Here is a 15,763-nt window from a genome sequence, read left to right on the forward strand (position 1 = left end):
GGTGATCCTCAGGGTTATCATCACGGGTTGGTTGGTTTCCATCACTAGCTTCCGTAGTAAGCTCATTGGTGATAATCCTAGCATCATTTGTGACGGAGGCATCAGAAGTATTTCGGTGAGATTTCTGAGTGTCACCAGAGATGGATAATTTTTGATCATCGGTGCGTTTCCCTCTCTTTTTCTTTTTGTTGCTCTACCCCTTTTTCTTTTTCAAAATTTTAGGGCATTGTTGTGCCTGGGGTGTTAAGAAATCAAATTTTGTGTCGGAGCTGCCGGATAACGGTCCACCAGGGGTTATGTAATCGCCCGGGTCGTGTGGACTTGGCTCGCTATCAGAATGTTCCGTATTCTGCGACTGTATGACATTACTACAAGTCGAGTTTCCAGGTGCTTCCTCATTTGGACTATCGAACACTAGCCTAGTAATTTCGCTGCTTACGTGTCGGTTTGTGCAGAACGTAACCAGGTTAGTTTTCCTTTCCCTGGCTGAATTGCTCAGTGGGAGGCTGTTTGCTAGGAGCTCAAATTTGATCACGGTGTCCTCCAGTTTGTTTATAAGGTGTGTGACTAGTTTTGCGGTTTCCTTAGAACCAGTGGTCTCACAGGTTTCGAGAAGGTCACAGAGCTTCTTTTTGTTGGTGGTGACATTGTTGGAGCCTTTCAATCCGAGAGACGATGCTAATGACACCAATGCGCTCTTTTTGTATGTGTTTGCTGCGTTTTTAAGGAGATCGAGTGTGATGTATCTAAACACGATGGAGGCGCTATTGTCCAGATTAGGTACTCCGAGAACCTTCTCCTTACCCGATGTACTTCTAGCAGGCTTTTCGCAGATGTTGGACTGCTCGTTCAAATTGCTTCTTGGGTCGAAGACTGCAACTGGGGAGTTGGTGACACTTGTTTGGTCCTCACTGTGTTTGATGAAACAAGGGTCAGGAGGAGGTGGAGCACTGTTTGAGATATGGTGAGCTGTTTCATTGGTAAACGCAGGTAGACTGACGGCTTTTTCTTTAGCTGATGCTGGTGTGGTTACGTCGGCAGCAGGAGGCTCTGTTTCGTCTGGTTGCGATTCCGTTGCTTGTAGAGTTTCTAGTTCATCAATAGCTTCTACTACGTTTTCGACATACGGGATGATCAGGACTTGTTCGTCACCGCCCTCATTTTTCTTTAGCTCAGGAGAGAAATAGCAGTGTAGATGTTTAATGGAATCTGGGTATAGAGTAACGAGGCTAAAGTTAACTAGACTGACATCACAGACTTCGGTGTCTTCTACGGCTGGGTTAAACCTGAGAGGGGTGATACTGAGGTCTCTAGGTTTTCCTATATGTAGAATAACAAGAGGCATATTTTCATCTTTATGAGTGTTCTTCAGAGGCATTCTGGAGGTCCTGTCAAATGAATATATAATCCTGAGCCCGTTGAACAAGGTATTTTTGTTTGTTAGAGCTCCAACACGGTTGTTTATGGTTGCGAGCAAGGTTTTAAGGGAGTTTTTGTCCTCAGGGTGGCCAGGACTGGGTGTATTTGGCGGTAGACCTGAAGTAAGATCATTGCACAATGCTTTCACAACACTGGGGCGCCAGAACAATTCTGTGCAGCTTGATTTGGCTTGGCCCGGCGTGATTTCTGGTGAAACTTCACGAAGGGCAACTTTGATTTCTGACTGCACGGAATCAATTGAGATTTCGGAACCTTCAAAAAAAGATCGATCACTCAGTTCAAAGGAATGACCGTCACATTTATGGAGGCCTTGGCCCTGGATCTGATACCTTTCGTACTGTAGTAGCTTCCCATCGGTGTTGATCGCTTTCAGGGATGCTACATCACCTTCCGATATGTGACGTGTTCTATTCTGGGCTTTTATGTCCTCATCGGTGACCTTCGGAGCGGCCGCAGTGATACGGTTCGAGAAGGAGTGTCTCCTAGTACGATGTTTCTCCTGTATTAACTGGCGCGGGGACAGCGATGGTGTGTGCAGCAGTGTTTTTAGTGTCTGCTGCATACCTCTCGATTTGATTCGGGGCACTGGAGTGATTGATGGGTCGCCGAATCCTGTGAAGTAGGCGCCCTTGGAGGGTTCTGAGCCTTTGGGTGTTGCAAGGTTGTCAGAGTGCCGATCATACGTAGAGTTGTTAAGTTTATTCTCCTTCGGTGAGTGGACTGTTATTTCTGGGATCAGAGTTGTCATTAAGGTGTTAAGTCACGGGAAGTTGGTCGTTTAGCTCCGGACAGTCTATGCAACGTCTATGCAACGTCCGTGCAACAACAAAAGAACCGTCTATGCAACGTCTATGCAACGTCCCTGCACAATGAACACTCTATGCACACTCCCTGCACGGTCAGTCTATGCAACGTCTATGCAACGTCTATGCAACGTCCCTGCACAGTACCATATGAACACCGGCTACTAGCCGGCTATTAGCCGGCTAGTAGCCACTTTTGTAATAACCATAGTTGTTAAGTTCGTCGAAGAAATGCGAAAAGTTCGTCCAGTTCGGCACCTTTTAAAAATTCGTGAAAATTCGTGAAAATTCGTTGCGTAAATTTTCTTGGCATATGTTTTGATTTTATAATGAATGGCTTAGGTGCGATCACTATTACACTTGTAAACAAATGATACAGTTAGATAGTTATACATACTTGTATTGAAAAAAAAAAACTAGATCAACAACAGATCATGACTGATGACTAGTACTTCAATATAAACAGAGCTGGTTCACAGATTACAATTAAGCATCAATTATAGCAACAGCTCGCAACTTATCATTGTTATCTAAATAATCTATAGCATATGTGATAAAGTTCGGTTAAAGTTCGTCTATTTCGTTAAAAAATTCGTCCAGTTCGGCACCTTTTTAAAGTTCGTCCAGGACGTCCGTAACAACTATGGTAATAACAGCTACTCAACTTCACATTAACAACCGGCTACTAACCGGCACTTGAAAAGTGGTCACTAGCCGGCTACTAACCGGCTACTAGCCGGGTAGTGACCACAAAGTGGCTACTAACCGGCTACTAAGCGGTCACTAGCCGGCTATTAGCCGAGCTCTAAAGCAGACCTATTAGTAGCCGGTTCTAAACCGGCTACTGGCCGGCACTTGAAAAGCGGTCACTAGCCGGCTACTAACCGGCTACTAACCGGCTAGTAACCACCAAGTGGCTACTAACCGGCTACTAACCGGTCACTAGCCGGCTCTAAAGCAGACCTATTAGTAGCCGGTTCTAAACCGGCTACTAGCCGGCACTTGAAAAGCGGTCACTCGCCGGCTACTAACCGGCTACTAACCGGCTAGTAACCACCAAGTGGCTACTAACCGGCTACTAACCGGTCACTAGCCGGCTATTAGCCGAGCTCTAAAGCAGACCTACTAGTAGCCGGTTCCAAACCGGCTACTAGCCGGCACTTAGAAAGCGGTCACTAGCCGGCTACTAACCGGCTACTAGCATAGACTGTCCGGAGCTAAACGACCAAGTTGCCCGAATAACTGGACACAAGCAGAAATTTGACGTAATAAACCAGTGTTATGACGTAATAATGCAATGCGTCAGAATCGTGATGTTACAGGTTCGATTCTCGTCGAGAGCCTGCTGATAGGTTAGTGTGATGACGTTGATGTAGATACGTCATTATAAAGATGCAGATTTGGAAGTATTTGAGTTTGTACGTAATAAGTAATCTGCAGACAAAATGTCTAGTAATGACAAGAAAAAGTATACACACGTTCACCCCCAAATAAGGAATAATCAAACGAGCTACTTCCGTGTGGGGTCGGCGTAACTGTGGGGGATGTGACAGTGTAGTTATTTGGTTGTCAGTGTTAGGTTTGTGTTGCTTCCTAGTGTCACCATCTTGTCTGTGTTTGCTTGTTTCGTTTCTGCTGTCGAGACACTCGGAACTGCAAAAGGAGTCGGACAGGCGAGGAAGAGAAAAAGAGCAAACTGATGTAGGAGTACTACTTCGGCAGTGCAATACGGATGTGTTCAACTTATCTGAAAGAAAAGAAGTCGGCACCGTCTTGTAACTTGCAAAGTAGTGTGACTCAATCTTGTGTTTACTCGTCGTTTCGTGTGAAGCTCCGTCTCTGCAAAGGGTGTTGGGCGAGAAATCCGGGAACTTGCCAGGAAATGGAATGACATGATCGGAACTACATCGGAAGTGCACTACAAGGTAAAATGACTTATCTGGAAGGAAAGAAGTTGACAGCAAGTTGGGCGGCCTCTTCTTCCAGGTTCCGGTGTGATCACGTGACCACAGATGAGTTGTAGTCGTTAACATTTCGTAGGATTGGCGGGAGCAAAAGTTTTACAACGAAAGCCGCGCGCAACAAATATAATGTATATATACACATCTACTCCATCATAGGGGCAGGGATGAGGTTATAAGAGACTTCTGATAGTGGTGTCTCATATTTGCTGTCCATTTTTTTCCTCTGTACCCTCGTAGAGCTATGAGTGTGGTTCTTAACATAGCGAATCTTATTCTTGTCCTTACATGTCTTACCACATCGCAATACCTCTCTTTTCTTTTCCTGGCGATGAGGTCTGCCACTCTATTTAGAAACCGCGAGATTTTGGTCAAATTTTGGTGCACATATTTCTGGTGGGGCCAAACCACACTTTGAACCTACCATCCGAATTTCAAATGGGGCCATGGCTGTTTTTGCCCAGCTGCTTCCTTCACTCACGGTGGCTGTTCTTGGTGTTAGAAAACAAAACATTTAATTGAAAGAAAGATGGGAAAATGAAAATATTTAATTTTGGTAGCCTAGAAATAGAATGTGTCAATAGTCCATCTCCTGTTTTATAATCAATAATACTTAAAAATTCGTGAACTATGTAAAATAGTAATACACAAAATCAAACTCTATACTCTAGTACTCTATAGCTTAAACTTAATTTATTTAATGTCAATGTTCAACTTGTACTATAAAGTGCTCTTTGAGATTTCATACTTTCCAGTTTCCATCTACATTACAAGACATATTTATAACGTACGAAATGTGGCGGTTTCCCGAACATTTCGCCATATTTTCGGACCGCCAAAATTTCGGTCGTCGTAATAGAATCCGTCGCATTATCTTTTAGCTTATTTCAATGACTGTGCCTTCACTGCTTTATTTTGTTTCTAAAAAGTAATATCAAGTAAAATAAATAAATAAATTCTGGCATCTTGGGACAAATTATCACCACACCAATGACGAATTGAATGTCATTGTCAAGCAATACAGTTTAAATTTGCATTAAAATACATGTATGTGCTAACATGAAAGTCTTACAGTCTTAATACAGACTAAGTTTGAACATGATTTTACCGAATTTTTGTGACGTCCGAAATTTGACGGTTTTTGTTCAATTTCGCCATATTTTCGGACCGCCAAAATTTCGGTCGTCGCAAATTAGGCCGCCATAAATATGTCTTGTAAGGTAAGAGCCAATCGAATCAAGAAAAGATTGTTATATTAATGAAACAGTTAAATACCTGAATCATAATCACCTTAATTCGCGGCGAGCCTTTTAAAAATTTAACCAATACTAAAAGATTACAAAATATAAATCCATCGAATCGTATCTAAGATATTGAAATGCTTTCAATCATATTTTTAAAAGTCTTTAGTCCCTAAATCAGCCGGTCTTATTTATGGATACTGGATAGCTTTATATATTTACGATCATGCTTTGAAGTTTAAGTTCATATATATGGATACTGGATAGCTTTATATATTTACGATCATGCTTTGAAATTAAAGTTCATATTCAATAAGCGAAGCATTAAATCCCGATAAAACACTGTTAAAGAGGTGTTTTATACCGTACAACCATTCTAGTCCATAACAAGTTTAGATGTTCATGTTCAAAGCACAAGTGGAGACAACGAGAATGGAGAACAAAGCTAATTTCGCAGACTAATTTCGTAATCAGTATCGTGGGAAAATAGATTTAGTTAAAGATATTATTATTCAAGAGCTATTAATTGTGTGGGTTATACTACATGGGTGAATTCTACATTATTACTAAATAAACGTTCTAAACAAGGGATAGATAAAAAACAACGCCCAAGTATAATCTTTCCCTAAAACAAATAACTAAATGTGAAAAAATGATTGTAATTTCTGCCAATATCTCTTATCGTAAGCAAAATTACGGAGATAATACACATCAAAAATATTATTCATATAAAGTCCAGTGTATTGATGGCAAAAATATTAATACGGGAAGAAAACGCTGGTCCATCAACACGACCACGCAAAACATGTCCTAACAATTCTTCGCCGACTACGTGCCACTTTTCTGACAATGGTTCAGTATTGCAGCGTTTATACAAGTTTTTGTCGGAGATGACTCCCGGGTAGTGGGTACTAGTACTACTTTGTATTCAAAACAGAGCGAAGATGTCTGCGGTGAACAACATCTAGTTTTCTGGGGACTACCCAGCAGGATGATCTTGTACATAAGAACTGATACGATTAAAGTATTCTACAGTTGACAGTATTAGACGTTTGTCATTTGTTTAGAGGCAGTTTATCACTCCAGGCTTTCTTGTAAGCTTGTACTTGTAGTTGTTGAAAGCAGCATAGCTCAGGTTAACGCGAAGCTGAATATCAGCTTTGCTACACAAGACGGACCCTAGAGTGATACTTTTCCTCCATGCTCCATTCAACAGATTTTCTGTATAATTAGGTAATTTGGCAGTGCAGTACACCTCAAGATTGCCTATCAGACGTCTTGAACCGCTGTCCATTTTTATTTAAATCTTTTTATAAATTAACCCTTGTTAACTCCGCACGGGGGGGGGGGGGGGGGGGGGGGGGGGGGGTTGGGGGTTACCAATGGCATAATGGAGAATTGGCCAATAAAAATTTCCATTTATGCCATAAAAATGTATGCCATTTGATGAATTTTATGCCATTTTTCTCCATTCTATGACATTGGTACCCCCCCCCCCCCCCCCCCCCCCCCCCCCCCCCCCCCCCCCCCCCCCCCTCCGCACCACACCCGCCTATTATATTTGAAAACACGCATTATAACATTGTCGTATGAAAGTATGAACTCTCTCTGCAGTCCAAATAGACCGCAATAAGTCCAATCCCCCCTAATAAGCTTATAGTATTATCTTGTGGCTAACCTAATTATGATTCATGTACCAACACTACATATTATGCAGTAATGGGAGGGAGAAAAAGAGAACCATTTTATGTCAAATTTGTGGTACAAAACCATCAATTAAACCACTTACCACCGACCAATTTGAAAAATCTTATAATTCATTTGGCTTCGTCAGAGTTTTGTCAAAACTATACCGAAAAAACCAGTCCCGTAACTCTTACCGTTTTATTGATTAAGCCGCTCGGAAATTACACACACACACACAGACAAACACACAGGCAAACACACACATAAACACACACACACACACACAGACAAACACACACACACAGACAAACACACACACACACACACACACACACACACACACACACACACACACACACACACACACACACACACACACACACACACACACAGATTATTGTTTAAGATAACTACAATTTAATATTCACGTTGCCATGGAAAAATGTTCTGTTGTTAGGCTAATCTTATATTATTAGTAATCTAGCTGATTGTAGAACTTAATGAAGTTTATTAATAACGCTGATAAACTTAAGCTCGTGGTTATTGAGTTATTGACTATATTGAGCTTGTATAATGTACACGCGTCAAGTTAACCAAAATGATATTACCCTAGCTAGTGCACCATGTTCCATGTGTACACTATTCTTCTTAAGGCTGTGGAGTGAGCACGAGTTAATTGTTATGACACGTGCACACTCCACAGTAAGATGTGATTATTGTCCCAGCTGTGTACAACTTAACTCAGGTGAGGTACGTTGAAGAACACGTCATGATCTTAGGAGAATTAGGCCTAGGGCGCATGGCTTGAACCTTGAATCTGAAGCTTGAATCTGAAGCTTGAATCTGAAGCTTGAATCCGAAGCTGGAATCTGAAGCTTGAATCTGAAGCTTGAATCTGAAGCTTGAATCTGAAGCTTGAATCTAAAGCTTGAATCTGAACCTTGAATCTGAACCTTGAATCTGAACCTTGAATCTGAAGCTTGAATCTGAAGCTTGAATCTGAAGCTTGAATCTGAAATTGCAGCTGAAGCTTGCAGCTGAAGCTGAAGCTTGAAGTTGAAGCTGAAGCTTGAAGTTGAAGCTTGAATCTGAAGCTTGCAGCTGAAGCTGAAGCTAATTGAAGTTGAAGCTTGAATCTGAAGCTTGAAGCTAAGGCTTGAACCTGAGGCTTGACTCTGAGGGTGGAGTGATAGAACAGGCCAAAAATAGAGCCTGAGGTGCGGCTAATCCTTGCCGAGTTCGGGATTAAACCCCAACTTGGTGCTGCGATAAAACTCACGCTAAACCCCACATCAGGATTTAATTCTAATCCGCAACTTGAAACTGGGGATTAGCCTCAGGTGTGATTAATCCTCAGCTCAGGTTTTAAGTTGTAATTCTGACATCCATACATGGTCAGGGACCATCCAATATCCATATATGGTTAGGGACAAAAGGATTTCCCAAAAAAGGAATAATCGGCCTTGTTTATGACTATGAGTCAGTTCATAATTGATTGTTGATAATTCTCCGGACACTCATGTCTGTGAGTGTGAGCTGCTTCTTTTGTTGTGGCACCGCGACATGCCAAACTAGGCAAAATCGCGGAGTAAATCTAGAAATAAATCGCGGCGAAAGATAATGTATTTGCAGAGCAAAGTAAGATGTCATATATTCGTTAACTAGCTCGTTAGTCTAGTTAGATTAGCTATAAATATTGAGCAGAGAATGCTTTAAGATCTTCCATAAAGTTCCTCCCAGCTCGCCAGACTTCCTATTTAGTATTTACAGTGAGATAACTATATAAGTATAGATGTCAGTGCAATACCTCTATAGTCATCTACTTTGGTCAAATTCCCTTTTTTTAGAACAGGCACGATGTTTAAGTGCTTCCATTGGTCAGGGACATCACCATTAACTAACCTCACCAGAACGGAACAAATAAACCATGTTTACAATGAGATAACATCACGTGATCGAATCACGTGTTTTTATAACAAAGCTAGAGATTAATGGGTAAGGAGACTGCTTTTCATGTGTGTGGGAGGACGAGTACGTTTAGAAACTTGTTAAGAATGTGTACAGTGTAGTGCGTGATCAGCAATTCCAGAACATGTAAGACTATTGTCCCTGGATCCTTGAGTCTCTCCCGATCGGCAACAATTAACACAACATTCAGCAGCTCAATGTGCAATAATAAATAAAATAATAAACCCTATAAAGGAACCAGGATGTATCACATTCTTTCCAGATTCATAGGTAGCGATCATAGCAGTCAGGCCCCACGTGATCAAATCTATATTAGTACTACTACTAGACGGGATTAAACTACCTGAACATTACCAGAAAACCAACAAAAAATGTTAGGCTCATAATGATCAGGGTATATAATATAATAGCATTGTCCGTGGAGAAAATTGGTTTCCAGGAATCCACTTTCAGTTTTACAAGCATTTCTTAACCCACTCTCACTCGCCTGTTGAGTGCTGAAGTAACCTTGTTGGCCAAGTAACCTTGTTGGCCACTAGACATAAAATGATCCCCTTGTGTTAGTCCTCATCAACTAACACGCCTTGCTACTGCAAGAAGAGACGACGGGTGGGGTGCCTAGTCTGAGCATGGCTTCCACAGCCCCGCCCGCTCTGGGTTGGCTAGCCAGCAAACTGCAGGGATCACTCACTCCATCCCCCCTGTTGTTTCTGGACCCACTAGCAACCTCAGAGTGACCTCCACGTTGGTAGGGGATGGAAACTGCCCCTCATTGTCCGGCAGGCTAAACGTCGTCTGGCTGGATCAGATCAAATACCAGCACATACCTGGCCTCTCTCCACTCCACCTCACTCACACAGGAGCCCGGCAAGCTCTTTTCCGCTACGGACAGTAGAATATCAAAACGACCCAGCCATGGACAAATGGTACCTAAAACCCACAAATGCCAAAACAGTACAATAGCTCGTCAATGAACAGAGAGAACAGCAAAAGGGGTCTACCGAAAAAACGGAACGCGCGGATAAAAACATAAATAGTGAAGAAAGACACTAATTTCTCACCAAACTGATGCGCGCGCGACCAAACAAATCACGTGATCAACACGAGACAACTACCAACAGATAACATAACATTAGCACCCACTCAAGCGATTTGATCTATACATCCACACTCCGTGTAAGACGCAATGAATAACCCCATCTTACACTTAACCCCGCAGTGGAAGCCAGACAGAAGAGATTGAAGTAACCACGATTTCTAGACAGTCACACACGGCTAATTAACTCGACTTAAATCCGCAACCAGTTACACCAATCTCGGTAAAACAAATCGTTCATTTCAATTTATCTCTTATCTCGTTACGTACTATTGCACCAGCGTATATGAAAACTTTCTCAGATAATACACCTTATTATTACTTCGAATTCTTAACAGTCGTTTCGTTTCTTAGTGCCAGCCTATATGATAAACTTCCCCACCGTCTCTAATTTCTCAGTAGTATCATAGCGGACACTTTAGTCGTAGCTAAACGAATATCGCACGACCTTTTCCGTTATAGCCTTTCCAACAGATTGGAACAGCAGTTGTAATTTAAACCTCGATCACTATATACATCATCCACAATGTAAAATTCAAACTTCTAACTACTCAGGTAACATGTTCAACAACAAGAGGAAACGGAACAGTGAGGGCAATAACGCCCCGAAACCCAAACTTACTGCTATTGAAAGGGCGGAAAGGGACAAGCAGACTGAATCGAACTCCGCCGGATCCAGAAAGATAGTGCTATTCTTATTCCATGAAACATACCTAAAATTAGAAAAACCGGATTTCAAGAGAATGAGAGGAATCATTTTAGAAAAAGCGGTTAGTACCCACAAACTTTAGTGAATTTGATTCTTTCAACAAAACTCAACTAAAATCAAGCGTACAACCTTCAAATCTCAAGTTAATAAGAAAGCCATCCCCACTCTCACAAAACCTTTCAGCTCGCCCCCGAAAATCAAGAAATCAAGATAAAGGACACAGTGAATGTTCCGGGTGCTAGATCACTGAAACTAGACTTGATAGACGAGAAATCCGCCAGACTGATGCAGGAGCTCATCACAAAGCTCAACAACCAGTGGAACTTCTTTTCTCCGGCTATAGACATCACTCCACAGATAACGAGAATCAAAATGTACATAAACGGGGATTGTCCGGAAACTTTTCTAAAGGACAAAGCGTCAATTCAAGTACTCCTAAACGGGTCACTCGGTAAGTCCCTCTAAAAACTGAAAATTCAGGATGTCGATTTCAAAATCGTAAACTTCCAAGAATTCAAATACCTCAATAGCTCACACCCTACCTAATACCAAAAAGCTCACACCCTTGTCCATCAGGTAAATTTATGAGTCCCAACGATTTTGGCACTGAACGACCCCCAGTATGGGCAGTTAAAAAGAATGGGAACCCCTTTACTATCCTACATGTAGGCGCTAAAAGGATAGAAAGCGTTGAATTCCGTCTGAAAGCAACACGAGACCCATACCTCTGCTCTCTCCCAGGGGCCAGGATTGAAACGAAGGTTTGTCCCTCACTACCCACTAAAGTTCAGAGAAAATCACTTAAAACGCCCGATTTACCATGTTAACTACAACAAAATTTAAAAATTTAAATAACAAAACACAAACCCAGGTGGACACAGTAACTGAACAAGAACTACAAGAAAAGACGGACCAGGATCTCCAAATATCTGCTGATAAGAAGAACGACGACATCACAACTTCACCCAGATAAAGCGCATAAACCGAAATAAAATAGAGACTGAGCAATGGGGGCAGTAAATCTAAAATATTCCTCCTGTACCAAACTGTTTTGGAATTTGAACTTGTTTTTAAAGGGAATATTCACTTTCTTGAACATAACAATTGAAGATTTTTAAGAAAAATTTTAACTCTTAATTTTTAACCTATGGTATTACTTCTGATTTATACTTCATGACTCCAGAATTCTATCTCACTTGTCCAAAACAACGTGAATGAAACTAAACCGTTGAATCCAAAACTTACAACTTAAGCTTACAAACAAGTACAACTAAAAGAATAAAACCCTACGTCTGTGTCGTCTGCATCTTCTATCAACGATAACAGATAAGCCGACAGCCTCAAAATGAAAACATAAAAAAGTAAAGTCTCACATTTTTCGCAACGAGCCAAAACTCCACCTATCTCTAAACTAAGCAGGAAAAAGTAAACAAGCAGGAACAGAAATCAAAACACTGACTCTTCTAAGAAAAATAATAATAACAACACAACACCATAAAATCTCTTTTTAAAAAATACCCCATCTCTAACGCGCACAACAAGGTAGCGCCGCGCACCTTGACAAATGATCCAAAAATGAAAAACCTCCGCAAGCAATCTCCATCAGAGCAGAAACGCATCTGAGCGCGAAAACCTCCACTCTTGCTCCTTGTTTAGTGACGACAGTCGATTCTCAGTTTGTACCCGACTAAAGCAACTCACAATAGACTGCTACTCCCTCTCTTCCCCGGTAAGTATACGTTATTCCGCTACGGACAGTAGAACTAAATTCGATTTTCCGCTACGGACAGTAGATCAAAATTCGATATTCCGCTACGGACAGTAGACCCAAAACCCCCGAATAAATCCCAAAATGGGAAAACGAACCGCACGTACCGATGCGTATAACTTAAACGGCAAAACCCCTCAGAATAAGAAGAGAGTTTCCCAACGCCAGAATGTCAATCCCTCAACTAAAGAGAAAGGTAAGGAAAGCTACTTTACTAACGTTAAACAAATTAATCTACAAAAGAAAAAAGTCGCTTGCATGAATTACTACCAGGAACTATCACCATACGAAATCATGTTAACACAAGAGCCTTACGCTGTTAAAAACAAAATATGCTTCGTTCCAACTACTCATAAGGCTTTCAGTGCTTACTGCCATGAGAAAACACCAAGAGCCGCCATCCTGCTACCACTAGAACTAAGCAAATTATCATTCATTATGGGGAACTTCTCAAATAGAGACATAATAACTGTCAAATCCAACATCATATCAAAGAAAGGAGTTATATTCACTTCAATTTATATGGCCCTAGAGAAGAACGAACAAAAAATTGAACCATCTACCCTCAATAAATTCAAGGAACTAACCATCTATGCAAAACAGAACAATATCCCCCTCATACTGGGATCTGACTCCAACGGCCACCACACTCTTTGGAATAGCTACAAAGAAACGGAAAGAGGAAGGATCATCAGTAACCTCATCAATGAACTAGATCTAAAAATACAAAACACAGGGAACTCACCCACCTTCGTGAACACTCGAGGTCACAAAAGCAGAATAGACATCACCATGACAAATAACTTCTCAAACAACCTCATAAAAAACTGGAAAGTCCACGAAGAAGTATCGCTATCAGACCACAAACTGATCAGTTTCCAAGTCGATCTAGGAAACAACAAAACCAGCTACAGAAGATGCTACGAGAAAGCAAACTGGAACGACTTCAGAACCAAAGTTGAATCTAAGCTAAAGGAGAATCCCTTCAACTACAAAACAAAACCTGGATCTCTCGATAAAAATATGAATTTCATTAACAACATCCTACAAAAGACACTTGATGAAATCTGCCCCCGGACCAAAATCATCCATAAATCCAAAACACCGTGGAACGATAACCTAGAAAAACTGAAAATTAATACCAAGAAAGCGAAAAACAAAACCCTCCGGAATCCAGAACAACCAAAACTCAGACAAGAACTGACAACTCAAGAAAGAGACTATAGAAGAGAAATCCAAAATGTAGAAAGACAGGGCTGGAGAGACTTCTGCTCAGAGGAGAAGAGCAAGAAAAAGCTTGCTAAATTCCCCAAACCTAAACAAAAGGACTGGGAGATACTCCATACTTTGAAAAAAGAAAACGGAGAATTCACAAAAACGTCAGAGGAAACGCTAGGTTACTTTGCAAATCACCACTTCCCCATATCAAATGAAGATTTACTTAACCCTCTCCAACACCAAGAAAACATCTCAGGAGAAATCATCAATGAATGTGCCTATAAGAAAGCTATCAGCTCTCTACAGCCTAAAAAAGCACCAGGACCCGACAAAATTAGAAACGAGATGATAATCCACTGTAAAGACTTACTGAAAGACCCACTCTTACACATATTCAAACAATGTCTGGAGACTGCTCGCTCCCCAAAAGCCTGGAACAAAAACGGAAGCATTATATTAGCAAAACCATTCAAAGATGATTACTCCAACCCAAGAGCATTCAGAATCATCAGCCTGACATCCAATGTACAAAAACTTCTAGAAAAAATCATTCTTATATATCTAGAAGAAAAAGTGAAAATCGACAAAAGACTGACAAAAAATCAATATGGATTCAGGAAAAGAAAGGGGACCGAAGCTGCCCTTCACAAACTGACTAGACGGATTGAAGATGCGATAGCAAACGGACAATACGCACTCGGAATATTCCTGGATATAGAATCCGCATTCGACAAATTAAAATTCAACTCAATCCGAAATGCGATGCTAAAAATAGAAATCCCCAAAACAATTATAAACTGGATTTACTACATGCTCTCAAACCGAGAAATCACTCTAGAACTACACGGCAGAACAATCAAAAGAAACATCTTCAGAGGTTGTCCTCAAGGAGCCATCCTATCACCCCTCCTCTGGAACCTAACCCTGAACACACTTCTCGAAAGGGACGATCTAAACCCAGACTTCCTGCAAGCATTTGCAGATGACCTAGCGATAATAATAAAAGGTATTGACATATCTCTCACCATGAGAGATATAGCTAAACATTATCTAAAAACAATCAACAGATGGTGTAACGAAAACGGTGTAAAACTCAGCATTCTGAAAACTACCACAATTATATTCTCACCAATCAACAAAAAATACAAATTTGAACCAATAACCCTGGGAAACTCTACTTTCAAAGTGGAAAAAGAGGTAAAATACCTGGGAGTCACACTGGACAAACACCTCAGATGGAATGTTCACATAAAACAAAAAACCAATGCAGCAATGAAACTTCTAATGGCCTGCAAATCTTACATCGGTAAAACATGGGGAGTATCCCCCCCTAGAATGAGATGGATCTATAACCAAGTTATCCTCCCCACACTAGGATACGCTTGCTTCCTCTGGATCCACCGAATGAAGAATGTAAATCAACTGCTGCACATGCTAGAAAAAGTACAAAAATTTGCAACACTTCAAATAACGGGAGGTTTCTCCACCACTCCGAAAATTACACTGGACAGCCTAGCAGGCATTATGCCTATTGAAATTAAATTACATAACATCGCAACAAAAACAGCATTAAGATTATACACGAACAAATGCTGGTACCCGGACACCAACCTGGGATGTAAGAAATCCTATATCTCACATGCCAGACAACTTGACAAAGAAATTCAACCTCTGAAATATTATCTGGACAGTCCTCTAAATGAACAGACTCAACCACAAAACATCGTAAGAAGTTTCACCATATCAGAAGAGGAAATCAACGACCCAAAACTATGCGAGCCAGAAGAGAACACGATTCAAATATTCACAGATGGATCAGTCATAGACACTAAAGAAGGAAAACAAGCAGGAGCGGGCATCTACATTCGCAAAG

The 15,763-nt window shown here is 41.1% G+C and overlaps 1 protein-coding gene across 1 annotated transcript; it reads left to right on the plus strand.

Moving 5' to 3' along the window:
* Positions 1-10,103: 10,103 nt before the first annotated feature.
* On the plus strand, positions 10,104-12,074 carry LOC134819507 (uncharacterized). The gene is made up of 5 exons (XM_063829470.1): positions 10,104-10,418; positions 10,751-10,965; positions 11,088-11,355; positions 11,481-11,665; positions 11,776-12,074. The coding sequence occupies exons 2-5, from the start codon at positions 10,756-10,758 to the stop codon at positions 11,875-11,877; spliced, it is 765 nt and encodes a 254-aa protein (XP_063685540.1). The 5' UTR covers positions 10,104-10,418; positions 10,751-10,755; the 3' UTR covers positions 11,878-12,074.
* The last annotated feature ends 3,689 nt before the right edge of the window (positions 12,075-15,763 follow it).

This window comes from Bolinopsis microptera, chromosome 8 (genome assembly GCF_026151205.1).
Source record: "Bolinopsis microptera isolate Bmic1 chromosome 8, MBARI_Bmic_1.0, whole genome shotgun sequence".
Lineage (NCBI taxonomy): Eukaryota > Metazoa > Ctenophora > Tentaculata > Lobata > Bolinopsidae > Bolinopsis > Bolinopsis microptera.